The sequence below is a fragment of the Drosophila teissieri genome, chromosome X (assembly GCF_016746235.2).
Source record: "Drosophila teissieri strain GT53w chromosome X, Prin_Dtei_1.1, whole genome shotgun sequence".
Taxonomy (NCBI): domain Eukaryota; kingdom Metazoa; phylum Arthropoda; class Insecta; order Diptera; family Drosophilidae; genus Drosophila; species Drosophila teissieri.
Genome location: NC_053034.1, coordinates 10,563,515 through 10,585,296, shown reverse-complemented (window position 1 = coordinate 10,585,296; position 21,782 = coordinate 10,563,515). Strand labels below are relative to the sequence as shown.

At 45.8% G+C, this 21,782-nt stretch overlaps 5 protein-coding genes across 8 annotated transcripts; 3 read left to right on the top strand and 2 right to left on the bottom strand.

Moving 5' to 3' along the window:
- The first annotated feature begins 2,168 nt into the window (after positions 1-2,168).
- On the top strand, positions 2,169-13,146 carry LOC122623880. The gene is made up of 5 exons (XM_043803249.1): positions 2,169-2,822; positions 11,666-11,795; positions 11,879-12,219; positions 12,292-12,457; positions 12,525-13,146. The coding sequence occupies exons 1-5, from the start codon at positions 2,697-2,699 to the stop codon at positions 12,632-12,634; spliced, it is 873 nt and encodes a 290-aa protein (XP_043659184.1). The 5' UTR covers positions 2,169-2,696; the 3' UTR covers positions 12,635-13,146.
- A 438-nt stretch (positions 13,147-13,584) lies between these two features.
- LOC122623760 (transcription initiation factor TFIID subunit 9) lies at positions 13,585-14,780 on the top strand. The gene is made up of 2 exons (XM_043803082.1): positions 13,585-13,826; positions 13,889-14,780. Exons 1-2 carry the CDS (start codon positions 13,676-13,678, stop codon positions 14,563-14,565), a joined length of 828 nt encoding a protein of 275 aa, XP_043659017.1. The 5' UTR covers positions 13,585-13,675; the 3' UTR covers positions 14,566-14,780.
- Positions 14,745-16,103, bottom strand: LOC122623759 (replication factor C subunit 4). The gene is made up of 3 exons (XM_043803081.1): positions 15,918-16,103; positions 14,974-15,841; positions 14,745-14,911 (listed from the first exon to the last, which is right to left on the bottom strand). The coding sequence occupies exons 1-3, from the start codon at positions 16,022-16,024 to the stop codon at positions 14,825-14,827; spliced, it is 1,062 nt and encodes a 353-aa protein (XP_043659016.1). The 5' UTR covers positions 16,025-16,103; the 3' UTR covers positions 14,745-14,824.
- Positions 16,104-16,383: 280 nt separating this feature from the next.
- On the top strand, positions 16,384-19,296 carry LOC122623774 (mitochondrial uncoupling protein 4). Of its 3 annotated transcripts, XM_043803102.1 has the most exons (5): positions 16,392-16,808; positions 16,878-17,146; positions 18,034-18,143; positions 18,283-18,771; positions 18,834-19,296. In XM_043803102.1, the coding sequence occupies exons 2-5, from the start codon at positions 16,898-16,900 to the stop codon at positions 19,006-19,008; spliced, it is 1,023 nt and encodes a 340-aa protein (XP_043659037.1). In that variant the 5' UTR covers positions 16,392-16,808; positions 16,878-16,897; the 3' UTR covers positions 19,009-19,296. The 3 variants fall into 3 exon arrangements, with proteins under 3 accessions (XP_043659039.1, XP_043659037.1, XP_043659038.1); XM_043803104.1 differs by lacking the exons at positions 18,034-18,143; positions 18,834-19,296 and having other exon boundaries at positions 16,384-16,808; positions 18,283-18,557; XM_043803103.1 differs by lacking the exons at positions 16,392-16,808; positions 18,034-18,143 and having other exon boundaries at positions 17,036-17,146.
- Positions 19,297-19,589: 293 nt separating this feature from the next.
- On the bottom strand, positions 19,590-21,759 carry LOC122623775 (RING finger protein 121). 2 transcript variants are annotated; one of them, XM_043803106.1, is made up of 7 exons: positions 21,635-21,759; positions 21,264-21,434; positions 21,131-21,165; positions 20,762-21,058; positions 20,465-20,693; positions 20,168-20,403; positions 19,590-20,110 (listed from the first exon to the last, which is right to left on the bottom strand). In XM_043803106.1, the coding sequence occupies exons 2-7, from the start codon at positions 21,309-21,311 to the stop codon at positions 19,990-19,992; spliced, it is 966 nt and encodes a 321-aa protein (XP_043659041.1). In that variant the 5' UTR covers positions 21,312-21,434; positions 21,635-21,759; the 3' UTR covers positions 19,590-19,989. The 2 variants fall into 2 exon arrangements, with proteins under 2 accessions (XP_043659041.1, XP_043659040.1); XM_043803105.1 differs by lacking the exon at positions 21,635-21,759 and having other exon boundaries at positions 21,264-21,510.
- Between the last annotated feature and the right edge of the window lie 23 nt (positions 21,760-21,782).

The window sequence follows — 21,782 nt, the reverse complement described above, 5'->3', positions numbered from 1 at the left end:
GTGTGCAGTGGCGGAAGTGTAGGGTCTTTTCACCAACCTCGTCACCGCTCTCACTTTCGTTGCGGCCCGTCAAATATTTAATAATTTGTGCTAAACTGTGAATTAAGTGCCGGACGGCATGCATAACGCACAATGCTGGTTACCACCACCACCGCCACCTTGGGTAACTGCAAAAAAAAAAATTGAAAACTAAAAACTGAAAAATGAACACTGAAAAAAGTGACAACAAGTCGGGACAGCGCAACAACCACAACAACAAAATGCGACGTTTTGGAATTCCAGCGGAATGCGAAAAGAAAACGAATTATATGAGCAGAAAGAGAGGGGTGATGGGGCACAGAAAGAGACAGACACACAAACAGACTGACAGACAGACAGATAGACAGACAGACACTCGAGGGGCCAGAAACTTTTGGCCAGCAATTGAGAACTGAAGTCAACTGGCCAACATGCCAATGCGATCCGATTACAAACATTGCTTTATAAGTGCACGGCTATTCTTGTTGTTATTTAGGTAATTCTGGTATTTCCACACTCACACATACGACACCTACAATAACAGTCATCAAAATAGTAGTTTCGAATTTTGGTAAATTTTTAACAGGATGCGGGGTCTGGTCATCAAAATAGTTCCGCATTCTTTAAAATTTAATGGGCGACTTTCAATAAATTTTCAATTATTTAAACGCTGCTATTTCACTGCCCAGCATTGTGTTTGATCTGCTGCAGTCGAGAGCGCGCCCAAAAATGCAATTGAGAAAAACCCACGCCATAAACAGAAACCCAAAATAGACAAAGGCATTAAAGCCGATGAAAATCAACAACAACAAGTAGACGCAGCGAGATGCCAATGCCGCACACGCACACACCTATGTACATATCTCTATATGGATAAGTCTGTACACGAGATGTATATGATTTTACCTGCGCAGTCGCAGCATCTTTGGGTCAATTGCACACTGCGAGAAATCGGCTGCGCCCTGATTAACAGCGGGCGGTGGAAAAGGCCGCATTAATCGCACCTCATGTGGGCGGAATTTCAGATGATGTTTTCGATTATATAGATTCTCGCCCCAGAAGTTAAACTGAACGCATTGTGCTTAATTAGTCGATTTCATAGAACCATTTAGAATATATGCTTACTAATCTGACTCTATCGCCAATTTATGCATGTTTATTCAGGCTTTAGAACGAGACTGTTGAAATGGGTGTGTGTGTAAGTAATATTCTATATCACCAAAGTTCCTTAGAATTATGATCATTATGATTCCAACTATGATAATAATCCTTCAGTGTAATGGGTATTTGTACTCAGGAGGCTGATCCGAAAACGTTGCCAATAAAATATGTGGCTTACTTTTGACAGAGTTACAATCTGGCCTGGCATAACAGCGATACGGTCGAGATATGGGAGCACCAGCACTCCCCCTTGGACGCCCCCTTCGAGTTCCAGCCCACCGCCTACGCCCATGTGCCTGTGTGCCTTTCTTCCTCGCGTCCTACCTTCCTGCCCACTGGGAGTACGAAGCCACTGGCACAGGCAGCACCGCATACCAAATACCAAACAAACTCACGAAAAGATCAACAGGCTGCTGCTTTGTTGTTGTTTGCTTTTCGTATACCCTATCTAGAGGTTACTACGTCTTGTTTATTTATTTATTTTAGCAAATCTCTACTTGCTCTATGGATTCACAGGATATCATTGGGGTTTCGACTTTGTTAGGATTCTTCAGCTGTGGATTCCGCATATACGATAACATTAAGTCACATTAACACAATATTAACTATAAAAATGTGAAACTTAGTACATGAATGCATAATGAGCTTATAGAGCATCATATCGAGTTGGCCGTAAATCGGTAGAGATATAGGCGTTCTGTTAGGGTATTCCATGGTCCGGTTTCCGAAACAGTCTCTCCTTTCTTGTTTTTGCTTTATCCAGCAGGTAAAAGAGGCACCGTCTCCTTGCCTCCTGCTCCCAACCTGCTCCTCCTCCCCCCGTCGCTCGGCTGCATTGCAAAGCGCTCAAATGAAACGCCGACTGAGACGTCGACTGCGACTTGAGACACTATGGGTATGTGTGTATAGCTATGGGTATGGGTATGGGTATGGGCATGGTATATGGGTATTTGGTATTACCTGAAGTCGGGCTCAGTCGCCGACGATTTTCAGTCCGCTGGCGAACGTTGTTGCGATCACAACGTCTTGGTTATCAGTTCTCTGTCTTTTCGCTGCCCAGATCCAGATTCTCACTTCTCCGTTCTCAATTCTCCAGCTCAGATTCTTCGCCGGCGCGCGTGTGTGTGTGTGTGTCGTGTTGTGTGCGTGTCCGTGTGTAGTGGAGCCCGTGTCAGTGTGTTAGTGCTGGCCCGTTGCTAAAATTATTATTTTTTTTCACGAACGTTGGTTTTTTTTTTTACTGTGCCTTCCAAACTGGTTGCTGCTCTTTTAACTGTGTATTTGTGCAGCAGCAGTAGCAGTAGCAGCAGTTGAAGAAGAAGCGGCAGAATCTAGCTGCGGAAGAAGGAGACGTAGAAGACAAGACGCTGGAGATCACGAATCGAAAGAAAAATAATAGCAGCAACTGTAGTTATTGTTTTCTTCTCGCGGATTTTCGTTGGATAAATCCCGTACCACAGCCGAAATAGCGACTTCGATTTCGAAACCGACTTAGATCCGGGGAATAAAACACCAGCATGCCCTGCTCGGCCGTAACCCTATCTATAGCGACGATCTGCGCGATCATCGCCACCGCCCTGCTGGCGATCGCCTTCTCCACGGATAATTGGCTGCACTACGATGTCTGGCGCAACCAGATACAGGTGAGTCTTCCATCTGCAGTCAGCAGTCTGCAGTCTGCAGTCTTTGGTCTTTAGTCTTTGGTGTTCAGTGCCAGAGCAGTGGGGCAGGGAAGGGGGGGCTACGAATCGAATTAACCCAAGGCCCATCCGCTTGGAATACATAATCAGCTAAGGCCAGAGCCACAGCCAGAGACAGCGCCACCAAAATATACATACGGTGCATCTGCGACTGCGTGGCAGAAGCCACAGCCACAGCTACAGAAACAGTCTTAACAGTCTTAACCAAAGCAGAAGACTCTGCCGCTTAAACTCCGGTTACGAGCTCCGCACATTGGGCCCAGAGATGTGGTAAATGTGTAAGTCCAGGCGGGGATTAGGCAACAGTCGTGCCCAAAGCGATATAATGATAATGATTGGTGACTCCGGGATGGAAACATTTGAAATCGGGAGGGACTATGGAAATATTCCACAATAATAATATAATAGGACCCACTTATACAATAGATATGAATTGTGGAGAAAGACCAACATTTGTGAACATGTCATTAGAAATGTATAGAAGATCTAAAAAACAAGCTACGACAAGGATTAAGGTACATACTTTATAGATACAAGCAAAGAATATAATAGAAAAGAATATGTGTTGAATTGAAAAGGACTATGAGAATTATAATCTACCAAAAATAAAAGTAGTTACATTTAAATGCACAAACTTCTTTGAATATCTTTTGTAAGCCGTGTTGCCCCCTCCAAGAATCTTATCTTCAGAGGTTCCGGGGTAAACAAGATAATTAAGATGCACTTGCTCACATTTGTGCACTGCAAACAGGTGTGCGCGGCCCACTGTGCGGAGTAGGTGCAGGAGGAGGGGGAGGGGGAGAAGATGGAAAGAAGAGAGGCAGGAGGAGTAGGAGTAGGAGAAAAGGGAGGGGAGGGGCAACCACGAAGGCAACAGCAACAAACGGAGGTAACAGTAACAGTCGCTCGTTTTGTGCTTGGCCAAAAGAAAATAAGGGCAAGGCGGAGAAGAAGAAAGGTCGAAAGCAAACACACGAACAACTGGCATTGCAAGGCGGTGGGGGAGGGAAGAAGGGAGGGAGGGAGTAGCGTGGTGTGGTGTGGTGTGGAGTGAGGGGCGGTGGCGGAAAGGAGGAGTGGAGGGTGGGCAACGGCCGTTAACGTTCAAACTTTCTACGCGAGCGCTTAGCCAAGCCAAACGCGATGAATGAGAAGCGAAGAAAGAAGAAGAAGAGCCCAGGCAGAAGAGACCGCAAAAAAAGAAGACAGGGGGGAGTGGAGGGGAAGCACACCATTTTACAGTTTGCATTGCGAATAGAGTGAACATTCGGATTACCACATCTTCCATTCTTCCACAAGGTATTCCAATTTTCAGTTGGTTACTTTGTTATTAACTGAAATTAATTGAAATTAAAATCGTATCTCAAATAGAATCTAAATACGCATCAGTTTGTCATAATGAAGTGCCACTGTAGAAAATCCAACTCCGACTTGTAGGTGCAACCGAGAGAATTTTAGATGCGAGAGAACTATGGAAATATGTGTAAAATCGCGGCAGTGTGCGTGCGCATACCAATCATACCAAAACAAGTTAGCTAAAAAGAAAAAAAAACGTTAAAAAACAAAGCTGAAGAAGAGGAAGAAAAGCACTCAAAGTGTGCTGAAAATATTTGCACGTTTTTCGAATTTGTCGCCTAATCCGAAAGTTTCAATGGAGTCGAGGGAACGATAATTGCGCTGCCTTTCGATTCGTTCGAATCTCGCCGTGTTTCGAAATCTTCAGAGCCTGGGCACTTATAAAGCCATTAGAAGCAATCGTCTGCCTTGACCTCCCCCATTTTGGGTCATCGCTTCCCTCTCCCCCCATCCACGTTGCTTGCCCCTGCTTCTTTATCTCTCTCTCTCTCTCGCTCATTTGCTCCTTCGATTTCCGCCCCTGAAAGAGCCTTTGAAGAACCGCTCAGGTGCAACAGGTAACTGGAGATGGGCTACCTGGCCAGAGGAAGTGCATCCCCGGGGGAGTGGGGAATTGAATACCCACAGCGATTACAAGCGTTACTCAAAAAGATGGGAATCCTGGGAAGTCAGTCGACGGAATCGTGATGATGTTGTCAAAATATCACCATTTCCCACCTTTCTTCAGCTAATTACAGTTGTTTTCTTCGGAAGAAGTAAAACGAAATCTATTATAATGAAAAATGAAGTTCTGTGCTGCTGCTTTCTTTTGGTTACCCCTAGGATCTTGAGTGATTCCACAAGCATTGAGAGGAATATCTAAGTTATATATTATATCTTACAATATAATATATTACTTATCTTGTCTGATATGTACATTGAAGCACATTGCATACGGTTTATAGTAAATTTTTCTCTTTTGTGTGGACTAAACGTCTTTTCAGCCCGCAGGCCGCCCTTTCCCTTGAATTTGCTTGATCTTCGCCCTGACCACCAACTTCCCCATCTACTTCTAGCTTTCCCCACCGATCCTGCTGCTCATCCTTGTGTGCGTCCATCGTGTTCGAAGTACTCTGCTACTGGCTGGCATGTTAGAGCCATGTCGCTTTTGGTTTTGTCTTAGGCCAAAGCATTTGGCTTTGGCTTTGGCTTTGGCTTTGGGGCTTTGGGGGCTTTGGATCGTATCCACGCCTATATCGCACAACGCCACCCCCTCGCCCTCCTCGATACCAACCCACAAACTGGTTTTCGAGTTGAGTTTTCACTCGTTTCACGTTTTCGAGACAAGCACGACGACTCAAAATTGGTATGCGGCTAGTTGGCCGGTTTGGTTTGCCACTTCGCTTTTTGGCCCTAACTCGCAGGTGGTGTCTCTTTCTCTCTCCCTCTCTCTATCTCTCACCCTCTCTTCTCGGGCAGGGGGGTGGGTTGGTTGGTTGGTTGGGAGGGGGTCCGGTATTTGGTATCTGGTATCCCCGGGCACCCAAGCCCAAATTGATGGAGCTGCGTTTTGGATTGGAGCCGCGTCTTTAACTCGAATCGGGGTTCGTTGTTCGATCGGTGAAAAGAGAAAACCCTTCTCCCCACGCCACACAAAAAATGAATTATGAACTCTGATCGCAGACATACTTGGGTCAATAGATGTTGTACTTTTTAAGATATCTATTTAATGGTAATTCTCATGAAGATGCCAGAACAGCTTCCATTAAAAATTATAGAAAATAGTATATACGAGTATGTAACTGACAAGCACTTCGAATTGGTTAACTATTTCGCATTCACGATGTTTCATAATAAAGCCAAAGGATTAGGTATTTGACACAAACATATCAAGACTTCCAAACCTAACCCTTACTTACATATTTATAAATATTTTTCTCTGCTTACATCTAAACCGTGCAAACCTTAAGTTTGCCGTGTCTTCGATTTCATTTTGCAGCAGTCAGTCTCACTTTGGGCAATGCAATGCGATGACAAAAAGCCAAAAACATAGCTGTTCGAGTATGTATGTTTGTCTAGAGGAAAAAGTGGCTGGAAAAACAAAAGCAAAGCAAACCGAAAACCAAATCAAATATCAAATGAAAAGCTGCCGTTGTATGCCGTCATGTATTTAGTTGGCCCGGCTCTTTCCAGTTGGCCGTTTTCCCTGCCATTTGGCAATGGCGATGGCGATGGAGATGGCGATGAATGAATTTCGTGCTGGGTCTTTACGCTTAGTAAGCTTTTTGTCGGGAGAAAGACGAAGCGAAACACATGTTAATTCGCGATGTGAAATTAATTATTTTCAGCTGGGGTTGCGCATACGCCGTGTGTGACAGAAGATTTCTTTTCTACTTTTTCAACTTCTTTTGGCCACCTTTCCTCGCTTTTTTTTTCGCGTTTTTCGCGGCATTTCAACCGAAGTGGAACCCATTTTTTACTGCACCGCCGAAAGGTATTGACGCCATCACTGAGTGTTTAATTTATTATTTTATTGCTGACATCATGTGAAATTCCAGGTTGATTAATCAGCACTTCCCGCGATTGGCTTGAATTAGCATCAAATTAATTGCACCTGGCTCGAAGCCAATAGAATGTGTTTTGATTTTAGCCTGGGAGAATTTCGGTGAAGAATCGGAGATTATCGGGAACTGGTCGGTGTTTCCGGTTCCAAATAGCTTTCTATTGGCCACCTAACAAGTCAATAGAACCTAAAAACATATTAGGAAATGGAGTTTGAAAGCACTTGAATAAATTCAAATATATTTCCAGGATTCACAGAGCAACAGCAGCGGAAATATTTTTTTGTTAGGCAATCGCGCTAAATGATATAGATATTATAATGATCGCACATTTCACCATGAAAATCGGCAAACACCCTTAAGATCGCCATTTTCCAGCGAATAATCAGGTTCCGGCAATTGAAAATTAAGGCTATACGATAGACGAAACTTAATTTCATCGCAATTATCCGCATGCGAGATTCTTGGATCTCGAAGATCGCGAAGATCTCGAAGATCGCAGCATCCGAGGTTCCTCATTATGGAGACCGCTTGAGCGTGCGATTGAAAACGCTTTCGCTTCCCACAAGTGCAAAAAAAAAATATGAAAAATAAAAAAAACATATATAGAGACATATAGACAAATACAAATTGGCAGAAGTAAAAGACGGGCAGAGCAAATTCAAGCGATTATCGCATGCGTGTGTGCTGTTTTTTTCTATTCGCCACTTGAATCAATAAACAAATCATTTGATTTCAATCGGTTTCAGGTTTCTGCTGCCCGCCTCTATTATTACTTTTTCATTATCACTTTTTATCCACAAATGTGGCTACTTCCGCGTCGCAGTCTCTTCCACATAAATGGCATAAAATGTGGCTTCTTTGGGCTCTGTAATTGCGATCTAGCAATCTAGCAATCTAACAATCCATCCATCCAAAGATCTATGTATCTGAGTATCTAAGTATCTGTGTGGGCCAAAGTGCGGCGACGAGTGTCAAGAATGCGATGTCGAATTGAAATACCTCAGCGATCTTTCCTCAATGTCGTGCTCCCACGACCTTTTTTCGTTTTTTCAGTTTCTTTTCAGTTTTTTTTTACATTTTTTCAGTTTTTTCTGTTTTTTCTCCGTTTTTGACAAATCGAGAAACCAGAAATAGAGAAACCAGTTGCCCGATGGCTTAAATTGATGTTGTCTGTGCATCGGAATTGTTGCAAACTGTTTTTTGTTTTGCATTGTCTTGGGTGCAGTGTGTTATAAATTATTCATTAATGGCTGCACTGCAACAAAATGGGGCCACGAAGGAATGTAGGTATTTAAATGCACTCAAAACACAGATTAAGGCAGCCGTAAGGTGTTATTCTGAAAACAAGCTGCCTTGATAGGTTGAATAATGTTAAACTGCCATCTCACTTAGTGGTATATATAACATAACTTAGAAGTTCCAGTAAAACTTACTGTTTGTTCGCCTAAATATGCTTAAGAAATACATATATGTTTTGTTAGCCAGAAAAACGTGGAATATGACTAATCTCGTTGATATTTTTGCGCCCAAGTGGGAGGTGGTTCAATCCGATTCAGCTGCAAATGCCGCCGGTGGGCAGAATTTGTGCGGCCTTGACTTGAGTGCATTTCGCGATAGGCTGTTTTTCATGTTTCATGTTTAGGAGTTGGGGCAACTTGGAGCACAGCTGCTGGCATCCTGTCCTGCGCTCAAGAACCGATCCAGTTTGCCACTCTCGGCGGACTTTTATCTGGTTTCAGCCGCACAAATGCCGTCCGTCCGATTGGCTAATCACCGACATCCGTCGTCGCCACAAAGTGGGGATTGCAGATTAGCGGGGGGTTGTAGGGGGTTGGGGATATGCTCTGCACTCTGGTAGTAGGCCCCAAACTAGTTTCGCATGTGCTGCGGCCCGGGTGTCATAAAAATATTTGTGCCTTGCCAACTTGCCAAGTTACCAACTTACCAAGTGTCCAACTGAGCCACTGAGCTCTGGTAACTGAGGCAACCACCGAACCACCGAACCACTAAGCCAGTGAACCACCAAGCGGCTGCCAAGTGGTTGCAGTTCCGCAGTTCCACCGATCGAATGGAATTTCTACACACAGGGAACTTGAATTTGAATCATTGGATTGCTGAATAATTTGTATACCACCATTGCGAGCTCAAGCTCACATGTGCATTTCATTATGGCCAATTTAAATATTACTACCGTTTACAATAGTTTACAATAGTAAGACAAACGACGCATAGGATGCATCCATCAATTTCTACCATCTTAAAATGTAATCCCTAACTTTTCCAGTCAGCCGTTTTAAACGTTAAATCGTGGTTTAGTGTCCCATTCGTGGGATTATCTTATCAGCAAACAAATTTAAACTTTTTGACACAGTCTTTCGACTTGCAAGACTTTCTTTCCATGCCGCACGATGGGCAATTCGATTGAAGAAAGTTGTGTTGAGTTGGTGTTTTGTGGGGCCGCCGATGAAATCGTATTGATTTGGGTTCCCAGAACCACGTGCATTGTATTATCGATCCGATAAAGACGAAGAAATCGCTGGGTTGCTGTCGCTGTTTGTGTCATAGTTTCACCGATGCACTGGGCGTTGCGATCTGATCAGCGATCAACCTTGAAGCACTTTTCGCATTACAGTTTTGTTCGCAATCGATATCTCGCCATGCGTAACACCTTAACCACATGGCTATATATATATATCTGTATCTATATCTATATAGTACTATATGCCGTATTAATCCAGCTAACCAACCGATAATTCGAATCGCTCTCGTTTTCCACCTGCATCTCCACCTTCTTTACCCCCAATGATTACCGATTTCTACGGATTTGTGGGCAGTATCTCTCCGGGTTTTTTTCTATCTTTCTGTTCACAGCCCAATGCGTTTCCTGATTGAATGCTGCACAATTTGTTGGATGTTTGATGTTGGATGTTTTCATACGAATTACCAGTCCGAGGGCCCTTAATTGCCCAAGACTTTCATAAGAAAGTTACAAAATTAATCCGCTGAAGAGGCGCTAATAAAGAGGGAGCCCTGCGATGGTTTTTTTTCCAGCTTTTCGAGGGGCCGAGCCAAGCGAAAACATTTCTCAATAGCAGCAACTGGTAATGGTGCTGGTCATAGAAATGGAAATGAAAGGTGGAACGCCCTAACCAGTTCACGGTGCCCTAACCAGCGTCTCCAGACGAACATTACGCAAGCGAAAATCATTTTCCAGCCAGCCGCCAATTTACATAAGCCCCCAGTTCGATGTGTATACATATGTACATATTTGAGTATAGATAGCAAAAACTGAAAACTCTTTTCGATATGAACCACCTTTTATATATTTCTTCATTTTTGTTTTTTTTTTGGATTTCCCATTGTTGTTTAAGTACCGGACATACCGTGGAGGAAAACACGTTTTTCGGCTCCATTTCTTTTCCCCTCATGAAAATGCATGGCTGCGATGGTGAAAAACTCGTCTCGTCTCGCCTCGCGTCTGTGTGCGATTTCCCTCGCCGTTTGGAAACAAAATAAAAAAAAAAAAAGGTGGAAAAGCCAACGATCATCCGCGTTAACCGAAATCGTAGAATTTCTGGCAAAGTGCCAAAACGTGAGGAACGTGATATCACTCGAAATAGTTGGATTTCACTCGAGTTACACGCAGAGAAATTTCTAGCCACATGGTGGGGGGGGGTGATTAGGGATCGAAATACTAGACAGCACTACGTGGAGTTCCATGCTGTTCACAACACGATTCCAGACTCAATGGGTAGTGGGTTTCAAAAGATTGAATGGTGATTTAATCAAATGCGTCATATTTTAATTCATCTATGATTACACTTCGGCTTGAAGGTTGAAATAAAGTTGATTTAAGATTTAAGTAAAAGTGATGGATGCTTGATGCCCTGATTGAAAAGCATCCCACTCACATTGGCTAATTTCAACTAATTCCCACATCAATTGTGGTTTGCACTGCTTACAAATATAGGTTGCATCTAAGACTCATCCTCACATGGATTAAAGATCATATCTGGGTTATATTCAAATGGATCTTAATTATCGGATTAGCACACCTCAACTAAAACCCATTAAGACCAAGGCCGCCACATTAACTGAGTTACCCAGCGATTTCCACTGAGACACCACGACCCCTGGTGACAATGATCAGTTGGAGATCTCTAGGGCCAGCCCAGCCTTACAGCCTTACAGCCCAGAAACGCACTGTATTATGCATCATGAACCTTGGGTCGTAAACTCGCTCGCGAGAATTGCTCAACCCAGCAGCAGCAAATGCCTAAAAGCAAAATCAAAAACAATGGAAAACCGCGGAACGTGTTCAAAATGCCACACGATCTGATACAAGGGCCATATAGCATATATCTTATAGTATATAGCAGCCCAGCCAACCCACACTATCCGAACATCCGTATATCGTTAAGATGACCGGATGATGATGATGATCGACAGCGGTTCAATGCTGACTGCTGTCTGTATTTCTCGCTGCGATTGCGATTGCGATTGCTATTGGGATTGGGATTGTTAATGGAGTCTGGGGCGAGGTAGTTGGACACATTATCAAGATACGCCCACCAGGGGCGGAAACGGGTTTATTAATGAGCATGTATTGAAATCGTAGTGGGGCTTTGTGAACACTTCGATTGAATAACCATTCTGCGACATGAGCTTGAATTGCGGCATTTACTCTAGGCGCTAATTCCTCAAGAAGGTTAATCCGCGAGCTATAAATAAACGCATGGCTATGTCTATAAGACATATCAAATACAGTATGGGGAGTGCTAGTAAAACTCTCAGAGAAATGCCTACATAGGAGTTCAAAAACACTTCTTACCATCATTTTAAGCTGCAATAGAGCTTGTCTAATGTGGATTTTCATTTTCATTTCAGTCCTTTGCCGCCAAGCACTCGGATGCGGAGTCCCTGCTGCACAACATGAACGTGAAGTACTATTACTACACGAGGACACGGGGCCTGTTCAGGATCTGCTATCCCAAGGAGCGGCCGCCAGTTTCAGCGGGTGAGTACTAATGCTGCATAATGCACATACGAGGTAAATCGAGTATGGAGTATATCTAATCCTTTTCCAATCCCGTTGCGTAGTGCCCACCTATCTGTCACCGATCGAGACGCACTGCTCGAACATTGACTACTTCCCGCAGGCGGAGGACGAGAAGATCGCCAACGAGGACGCCACATCGCGCCTGCATTTGGCCCGCTCCTGCATTGCCCTGTTCATCATCAGCTTCGTGACCATCTTCTGTGCGTTCTGGACCGGATTATCCGGCTGCTGGAAGCGCTCCTCGGGCGCCATCACAGCCACCTCGATCCTGCTGCTAGTCACCTGTCTCCTGGCCGCCGGCGCCATGGGACTCTGGCACACCGTCGAGTTCTTTGAGAAGGAGAAGGTCGTGGGCGAGGATTACTTCCAGCAGTGGAACACGGTATGTACACTAGCTACTTTGGCCTAGTATGTGGATTGATTAATATTATTATTGTAAATCTTGATTTATTAGGTCCTGCGCGACAACACGAAGATCGCCTACGACTGGTCGTACATCGTGGCCTGGGCAGGAATCGGAACCTGTCTCCTGGCGTCCATCCTGCTCTCCGGCGCGGCTGTTTGCCTGCGCAACGAGCGGGAAAAGGAGGAGCAGCTGAACCTGCAGTACCTGATGCCAGGTATGTCGTCCAGCAACAAGATACCCCTCGATATATATGGTTACTAATTTTCGGTTTCCATTTGCAGTTTACTCGCAGAAGCAGCCACCCTATCCCCCCTATGCCAACTACGCCCAGCCGCAGATCTACCCAGGACCCTACTACCATGGCTCGCAGTACGGACCCTACAACTACTAGGGCGACTCGCAAAGGGGCAAGCTGAAGCAATACCAGCATAGAGATCACAAATCATGACCAGGGGGGCACCTGGTAACCCTCCCCAGTAATCAAACCACTTGGCGATCAAATAGAGCAACCGCTAACGAAATCTTAAATTGCATACATTCTGACAATGACAATATTATATAAAGCATCATTTTTTTTTCGACAAGAATCTAGTTTGTAGTCTATATAGAGCTATATAGTATATATATATATATACATATATATATGTATATATATCTAAATGCTTGTATGTATAACTGATCGTGGGACTTGAGTCAAAGTTGCGTCCAAGTTTTTGGTGCGCGAATTGTTTGCGCGTTATTTTGCAAATATCTTAGAGAGTCGTATGGATGGATGGTTTTATATGTTGACCACGGCGAGATGGCGATTAAAAGACGGAACAATAAAGAGTTAATTTATTGTAGCACTTAACGTACATGTAGCGTATCTAAAATAATAATAAACAAATATGTGTATGTATCTAAGCTAAAAGTTTCATTGTACAATGTATATGAATGTAATAATGCGCGACAAGCTTCAATTGTCTTCCAAGTATAGTGCATATTGTATGTAGAACTGTACGTTTAATGAATAAAAGTTTCTTACGTTAAAGTGACAGTTTTCATCTATTTTTGGCGGGTTGTTGATTTTCTGCAAGTGGGAATTGTAGTTTTCATTTCACTCTAAAATTCGTTCTCGTTTTTTCAAAAATATATTGGAATTGTTGTTTCTGATGTGATTAGTTTTCTAAAAGCTACATTAGCTTAATTTCTACATTTTAAAATCGATTTATAATTTCGATGTTGCTCCGTTTTTGAAAATGGCAGTCATTGGCCAGAGTTGCCACATGGCAGTCAAGCGTTTCAAGCATTTTCCACACTAGGCGAGCGTATCGATAGTATCGCACTAACGCATCGATTTCCGATAAACCAGTATATATGTACGTGCACAGTTTCAATGGAATAAACAATCTTTTTGTAGTAAAGTAGTAGTAAACAACATTATCATAAAAGTATGAGTGTGGAGAAGGCCGAAAAGGCCAAGATCAGTGCCCAAATCAAGCACGTACCGAAGGACGCGCAGGTGATCATGTCCATCCTGAAGGAGCTGAATATCCAGGAGTACGAGCCGCGCGTGGTCAACCAAATGCTGGAGTTCACCTTCCGTAAGCGGCGGCTTATCTCTAGGTTTTCCCTCCATTTTTCTAAATGCTGTCTTGAATTGCAGGCTATGTCACCTGCATTCTGGACGACGCCAAGGTGTATGCTAACCATGCACGCAAGAAGACCATCGACATGGACGACGTGCGTCTGGCCACCGAGATGACGCTGGACAAGAGCTTCACCGGGCCGCCGGCGCGTCACGTTCTGGCCAAGGTGGCCGACGTACGAAACGGCATGCCCCTGCCACCCATCAAGCCGCACTGCGGTCTCCGACTGCCGCCCGACCGCTACTGCCTCACCGGCGTCAACTACAAGCTGCGAGCCACCAATCAACCCAAGAAAATGACCAAGTCGGCAGTCGAGGGGCGCCCGCTAAAGACCGTGGTCAAACCCGTCTCCAGCGCCAATGGCCCGAAGAGACCACACTCCGTGGTGGCCAAGCAGCAGGTGGTGACCATTCCCAAGCCCGTTATCAAGTTTACCACCACCACAACGACAAAAACGGTGGCCAGCTCCGGCGGCTCTGGGGGCGGCGGTGGTCTGGAGGTTAAGAGCGAGCCCAGTGGCACCGGCGGAGATCTCAAGATGGAGGTGGACAGCGATGCGGCGGCCGTGGGCAGCATCGCTGGCACATCCGGCTCGGGAGCGGGAAATGCCAGCGGAGCAGGAGGTTCATCTGGTGTGGGAGTGGCCGTCAAGCGGGAGCGCGAGGAAGAGGAGTTTGAGTTTGTAACCAACTAGCGAAACGACATCATTTACCTTAAATTAATATTCGTAAACCAGACCAAAGCATTTGCATTTGGTTGAGCGAACAGGGGAACTAAATTTCAACTTTAATGAGAAATCCCAAACACCTTAGTATAGATTCTCTCGTTAATGATTATGAAATCTACGTTTTATACATAAATACAACTATCAGATGTTCATATTAAATATAAAATTTATTTTAGACTCGTCGCGAAAAAAAATACATATACTGAATGTGGTAAGTGGGATGAGATTACTTTAAAGCTAAGATGATGCAGCAGCCAAGGTCCATGATCTGCAGATACTCGGAACCGCCGTCCTGCAGGCGAAAGCAACATTCCTGTAGGATAAAGACACCATTAAACAAGGGGAAACATATATATCTATGCAGTCAATACGTACGCCCAACTTGTCGCAGATCGTGGCTTTTTGCGGATCATTCAGGCCCGGATGATGGACAATGAACTCAACAAACTGTTCCATCATTTGGCCAACGCTGTAGGCGGAGAAGCCGATCTCCCGCACGAACTGCTCCAGGCGCTCGTAGTTCCCAGAGCGACAGACCTCAAGGTAATCCTCCAGATAGTACTCCGGTATGACGCCCGACATCTCGAAGAGATCGGCAGTGTTGATGATGTGCTCGGGTCCTTTGAGGCGGTAGCAGGACTGCAGGGTGGTGATAGCGCGGCGCAGATCTCCGCCAGAAATTTTTACAATGGATTTATAGGCATCCTCCTCTATCTTTACCCCCTCCATCTCGCAAATGTACTTCAGCCGATCGATAACCTTGTCGTCGCCCAGCGCCTTGAAGCGGAACTTCGAGCAACGCGACGTGATGGGCACAATAATTCTGGACACATAGTTGCAGATTAGGCAGAAGCGGGTGCTCCGGCTCTCCTTCTCCATGGTGCGACGCAGCGCAGACTGTGCGGCATGGGTCATCGAGTCGGCCTCGTCCAGAATGATGATCTTAAAGGGCGGACAGGGCTTACCGTCCGGTCGCACGCTGCTGGCCGACAGCTGCGAGAAGTTCTTGATCTTGGTGCGCACCACATTGATGCCACGCTCGTCGGAGGCGTTTAGCTCGAGGATGCGGTCCTTGAACATGTCCCCGAAGATCTGTCGGCTGGCGGCCAGGATCGTACTGGTCTTGCCCGTGCCGGGCGGTCCGTAGAGCAGCATATTGGGCAGGTCCGCGCCCTCAACGCACTTGCGCAGCACGGCCACCACCTCGGACTGCTCCACCACATCATCCACATTGCGTGGCCGACTGTATTTGTAATTTGTAAAGAATAGAAAACACTTAAATAAGCATGTGGTCTAAATTGGCGACATCGTAAACTCACTATTTCTCCACCCACGGAGCCGGTGGCTTGCGTCGTACCGTCGTAACTCCCTGGTTCTTATCGCCGGATCCCGCCGTCGATTTTCCCGTTTTCAAAAATGCTTGCATACTGAAATCCGGGTTACTTGATAAAATTAGAAATAAATCTGGATGCAAAATGCAAGTTTGCCGCGCGTTTATCGATAACAAGTTGTCGTGGGTTAAAATGTTGCCGGCAGCAGAGTTGCCAGATGGAACAATTGCACACTGGCCAAAACTTTCAGGTTTAAATCTAATTTGCTAATAATTTTATAATTAAATATTATTAGTATCTGTGCTCAGTTTTAAACAAGACCGTACAAATTGTAATTTGTTTATATTAAATTTTATTAATAATTAGAACTACAAATTATAATAATAAAACCATTTCTTTTCCCATTTCTCGCCGCGTAGGTGCATCTATCTATGTGGCAACCCTGGCCTGCATCCCATTAGTTTTTGTTGCGTTTTTTTATTGCGCTGATAACTACGGGTTTTTTAGTTTTTTATAAAGGATATAAATAGAGCGGCTTTCGCAGGCGGGGTGGACAAACATGATTAACCGCCCAGCACAGCGCGTGCCAACGAGTGTTTTATAAGAGCGCGATTTGGATTCTGATTTTGATTTGCCATTGCCATTGTTATTGTTTTTGTGCCCCGCCTTCGCCCCACAAACCGAAAAGGAAAAAACCAAAAGAAGCGTTGCCAAAACGTTGTTATGTAAATGCACGGAAGCAGAACGTTGGCACAGGCACCATCCTCATCCGGAATCCCCCACAATCGGCGTGCTCCGCAGCGGGACACGGAGCCTAAGGTCGGAGCGCCCAGCACCCGCATACATCACGCGATTGTGTGAAAGTTTCGCCTTGCTCGAGTTTGTTTAGCGCTTGTTTACCCAACGCATAACGAAGTTACTGATTTTCCCCTCCCTTGTGCCTTGCAGATAGGAAACGCGGCTTGGAAATGGCCGCCAAGACGGACGAATCCTCGCCAGCCGTGGCGCCAAGCCAAAGCAACAGTCCCGCGCCCTCCAGTGGACGCCACCAACTGCGACCCGTGAAGTTCGACTACGCGGACTCATTTGCCTGCACCTACATCGTTTCCGTGGTAGCCGCCTCCATCGCAGAACTGGCCACCTATCCCTTGGACCTGACCAAGACGCGTCTGCAGATCCAGGGCGAAGGAACCGCTCATTCGGCGGGAAAGTCCAATGTGAGTGGCACCCCATACTAACTGCTTTCCGTTTGTTGTTCTATTGTCTCAGGCTTTTGGTTACTTCTAACCCCAGAACCTAATCCACATCCCCCTCATCCATGCCATACCCAAGCTCACAAACTAAACCAAAAATGGTGCCGCCCCTCCGATTTATCTACTCCAATCGCAATGTATTTGAAACGTCAGAGATATGGCAAATCGGAATGGGCACGACCATGCTGATAAGACTTGGCTCACAAGACGCTTTGCTAGGCTAGGTGTTTCGGTATCAGTCACAGCTTCTGCCCAGATCACACCCATGCCCCCACCCCGGCTTGCTCATCCACTGTACCCGTATACGCATTCCCTCTTTCCATTTGTATGTGTGTGTTTGGATTGGTTTGAACCCCATTGTATTTATGGCCTGAATTGGAACAATTGATTACTTAGAGAATGTATGATAACGATAGCTAACAAATATGAGTAGATACTTGTCTAATCTTATTAAACAGTTTGCTTACCACAAAGAACATGTTGCATATAAGAATGGCCAAATTCAGTTCCGCAGGAAAAGATCGTTAGTATGAAGCGATAAAGATTTTTAAATCAATAAAGTGCCATACAATTATGATATAAACAAACTTCTTTACACTTCTGAAGCGAAAAGCTGTGTTAGAAAGGATACATAAACAACAACTTAGAAGGTTTCTAGGGTAAGCTAAGTAAATTGAATTGGATATGCGATAGGAACGGCCAACTAATATAGGATCCCCATCCCAATGCCCAACCCATCCCCTTTGTGTGTGCCTGTTCCATGTGAATATTGTGTTTTTCGGCCTGCAACAGATACAGATACTACAATGAACCACCCACAATTACCGATTCCCAACGATTACCATTACCAGATGCAATACCGCGGCATGGTGGCCACCGCCTTCGGGATTGCGCGTGAGGAGGGCGCCCTGAAGCTGTGGCAGGGCGTAACGCCGGCGCTCTACCGACACGTCGTCTATAGGTGGGCATTCCCAAAACTCCTCATTCTAGCAACTAGATCACCGCCACAGCCAATCTGCCAGCTGCTGTTAGCCATCAGCGATCAGCCATTAGCTCAGCAAGTTCTAACCCGAGTTCTCACTGTCCATGTTCATCCGCAGCGGTGTGAGGATCTGCAGCTACGACCTCATGCGCAAGGAGTTCACGCAGAACGGCACCCAGTCTCTGCCGGTTTGGAAGTCGGCGCTGTGCGGCGTCACGGCCGGAGCCGTTGCCCAGTGGCTTGCCTCGCCCGCTGACCTGGTCAAGGTGCAAATCCAGATGGAGGGCCGACGACGGCTGATGGGCGAGCCACCGAGGGTCCACTCCGCTGGCCATGCCTTCCGGCAGATTGTGCAGCGTGGCGGAGTTAAGGGCCTGTGGAAGGGCAGCATCCCGAATGTGCAGCGAGCGGCGTTGGTTAATCTGGGCGACTTAACCACATACGACACCATCAAGCACCTGATCATGGACCGCCTGCATATGCCCGACTGTCACACAGTCCACGTACTGGCCTCCGTTTGCGCCGGATTCGTGGCAGCGATCATGGGCACGCCAGCTGATGTGGTAAAGACGCGCATCATGAACCAGCCCACCGACGAGAATGGGCGGTAAGTGACCTACTGCCGCGTTTAACCACTAAAACGCCTAATCATCTATATTATTCTTGCAGGGGCCTGCTCTACCGCGGATCCGTGGACTGCCTGCGTCAGACGGTTTCGAAGGAGGGCTTTGTGGCGCTGTACAAAGGCTTCCTGCCCTGCTGGATACGAATGGCACCGTGGTCGCTCACCTTCTGGCTGTCCTTCGAGCAGATCCGCAAGATGATCGGAGCCTCCGGCTACTGAGCGGTGGCTCAATCTAATTTTAGGAGTAGATGTACATACAAGCAGATGTATAACGCAGTTCGTTCATGTTACCCCGCCTTAAAGTCGGTCATAATCCTATTTTCCGTGCCTGAATTCCTGAACGCTGAATGTCAGCAGGATGTTGTGCGGCTCCTGGCAAAGCTTAGCATATACTCTGTCCATTTTAGTCTGTTATGCCAGGGGGTTTTCCCCACTCATATCTTTCAGGTTTCTTTCACTTATCTTTTGTTATTGTTGTTGCCTTAAGATTAAAATCAAAACTTACAATAAAGCGAAAAACTTGTTATTTCAAAGCAGCGGTTACTTTCTTAAGAGCCGAGTGAAATCGAAAGAGACAGCAAACCAGCGTTGCTGGTTCAATGGAACTTGTATAATCCAGTAAAATAAATTAATAATAAGCATTCCCCTCCCGCTGTGAATGTGAAAGAGTTTCGAGTATTTTATCAATAGATTTTTTTTGGTATATGTATATTCCTAACCAGCTCCAGTGCAATTAAGTGAAATCAAGAAAATAAAATTGGTAATAATACCTAGGAGACATACACACAGGCACACATATGTACATAAATACATAGCTATGTATAATATATAGATATAGATACATATATCCAAAATTGCATTTACGTTTCGATTAAAGACTCCAATGGAAAATTTGGGTGCCCAAAAGCAAACCACACACAGAACTGGAAACCCGGAAACAGATTGGATGGCAATGGCAGGCATCCGGATGGCTTCGTCTACAGATCTTTTATCCGTCATCGTCGTAATAGTTCAGGAGTCGTGGAGGGGAGCGGGGGAATGAACGGCGACGGTGCTAGTGGTGCGGGTGTTTCGCAGCCCCTCCATGTTGGTCTGTCGTTGTTAATCGTCGAGTTATTTGTGTGGTTACATGTGCAGGACTTAATCCAAAGTGTGTGTGCTTGACTAGACGCCGAGGAAAGCCAATACTGGAATCAGGACCTACTCCAGTCCCAGCATCCAGTTGATGCCTTGTACTATGAAGAAGATGAGCGGTTGCCAAGCCACCAGCCAGCGAATCCAGTCCAGCAGGCGACCGTACAATACGTGCGGCTTCTCCCACCTACCGAAGAAACAATATTTAGTATGGTAGTCAATCGGATGGCACTGAATGGCTTACGGATTGCGGAACATCTTCTGGAGATCGACCTTTTCCTTGCAGTAGGGACACGTCTGCTTCTTGCCCACAATGCACCAGCCACGTATACAGAACTCGTGGAATACGTGGTTACAAGACAACTTGTAGGTGTTCTCAATGACGCCCTCTTCCTTCTCCGAAACAAGCAACTGATTGCCACACACTGCGCAGACATTCTGATCAAGGTGTCGGGTGGGAATCCCCTGAGGTGTGTAGTACTGTGGAACAAATGTAAGGTTATAAGATTCCGACTGGGTATCAAGCTAATGGTCAACTTACGCCAATAGCTGCCGCCATCTTATCCGAACATATCTCGGATATATCCCGTCCTAGTACACCGATGTACAGGCCGTAGAAGCAGAACATCAGGCCCACATCCATCCAGGTGTTTGGAGGCTGCGAGAACATGTAGTTCATGCCCAGGAAGGCGGCCATGATCACCAGATAGCCCACGAGGCCAAGGCCATAGCTGAGCTTGTAGATGAAGTAGAACCACTTGTAAACCAGCCTGAAAGCGGATTTAATGGGCTATTATCTGGCCTTCGTCGGGCGCCGTTCATATCAGTGGTGACTCACCTAGGCGTTGTGCCCTGTATGGGCTTACTGATGGCCCGGCGCATAACCAGTGCCGTGATGCAGGTGAACACCAGCCAGATGATTATGAAGCGCAGCCAGCCAAAGCTGACGGAGATGATCAGCGGAATGAGCCACATGGCCAGCAGGGTGACGAAAGCGTAGGATCTGTAGTGCCGCTTCTTCCACTCAACCAGGATTATCTGGGCAATGACCAGGGTGACAAACAGAATGATCACCATTTCGGAGTGCATGGCGTCGTGGCCGCGATGTTTCTCCACCATCAGTTGGTGCTGCGCTCTGTGAAATTGGATAACCGAAAATTTGTCATGATTAAAAGGATGAATTTTCTAAGGCCACTCCTCCACTTACCGCATTCGCTCCTCCGGCGTCATCTCGTCCAGGGACTAAAAGACATTCGCATCAACAGGAAATTGCAGGAAATAGGAAAATTTACCAGTTGAGTGGGGCTTCTCTTATACGATTCCCATTAGAAAAGACTCACCTTGTTCAAGTCCACGGGCGCATGCAGGTCCATGTGCTCCTGGTGCATCTTGTTGCCGTTGTTTCCGCCGTATCCCGCTGCCCCCAATCCGCCGGACAGTCCCACTCGTCGTCTGCGTCGCTGCGTTATCTTGGCGACCACGTATTTCGTTCGGTTTTTACCTTTGAAATTCTTGAAACGAAAACAAATAATTACATGTTGTGCTTGTGTGCGTGTCCAGCTGCCGTGGCGTTGCCATTTGTCAAAGCGGCCGAAAAAGTGAATACATGTGTGTGTGACGTGATCCACAAAAACACAAGCCCGGCCTGACTTCCAAAACCAGCTGTCTGGAGAATGGGGTTTTTCCCAAATTGTTATTGTTTTATCCTAACCTTTATTTATTTTGACTACGACAGCGCTTTCTTGATAATCGAAAACGAAACGTTCGAGGCCAACGTTGCCAGATGCATCTGGCCAAGCCGATGTTTACCGTCCATCAGCTGTTTAGTTGAATGAGTTGAGTATTTCGTTTACCAGCGC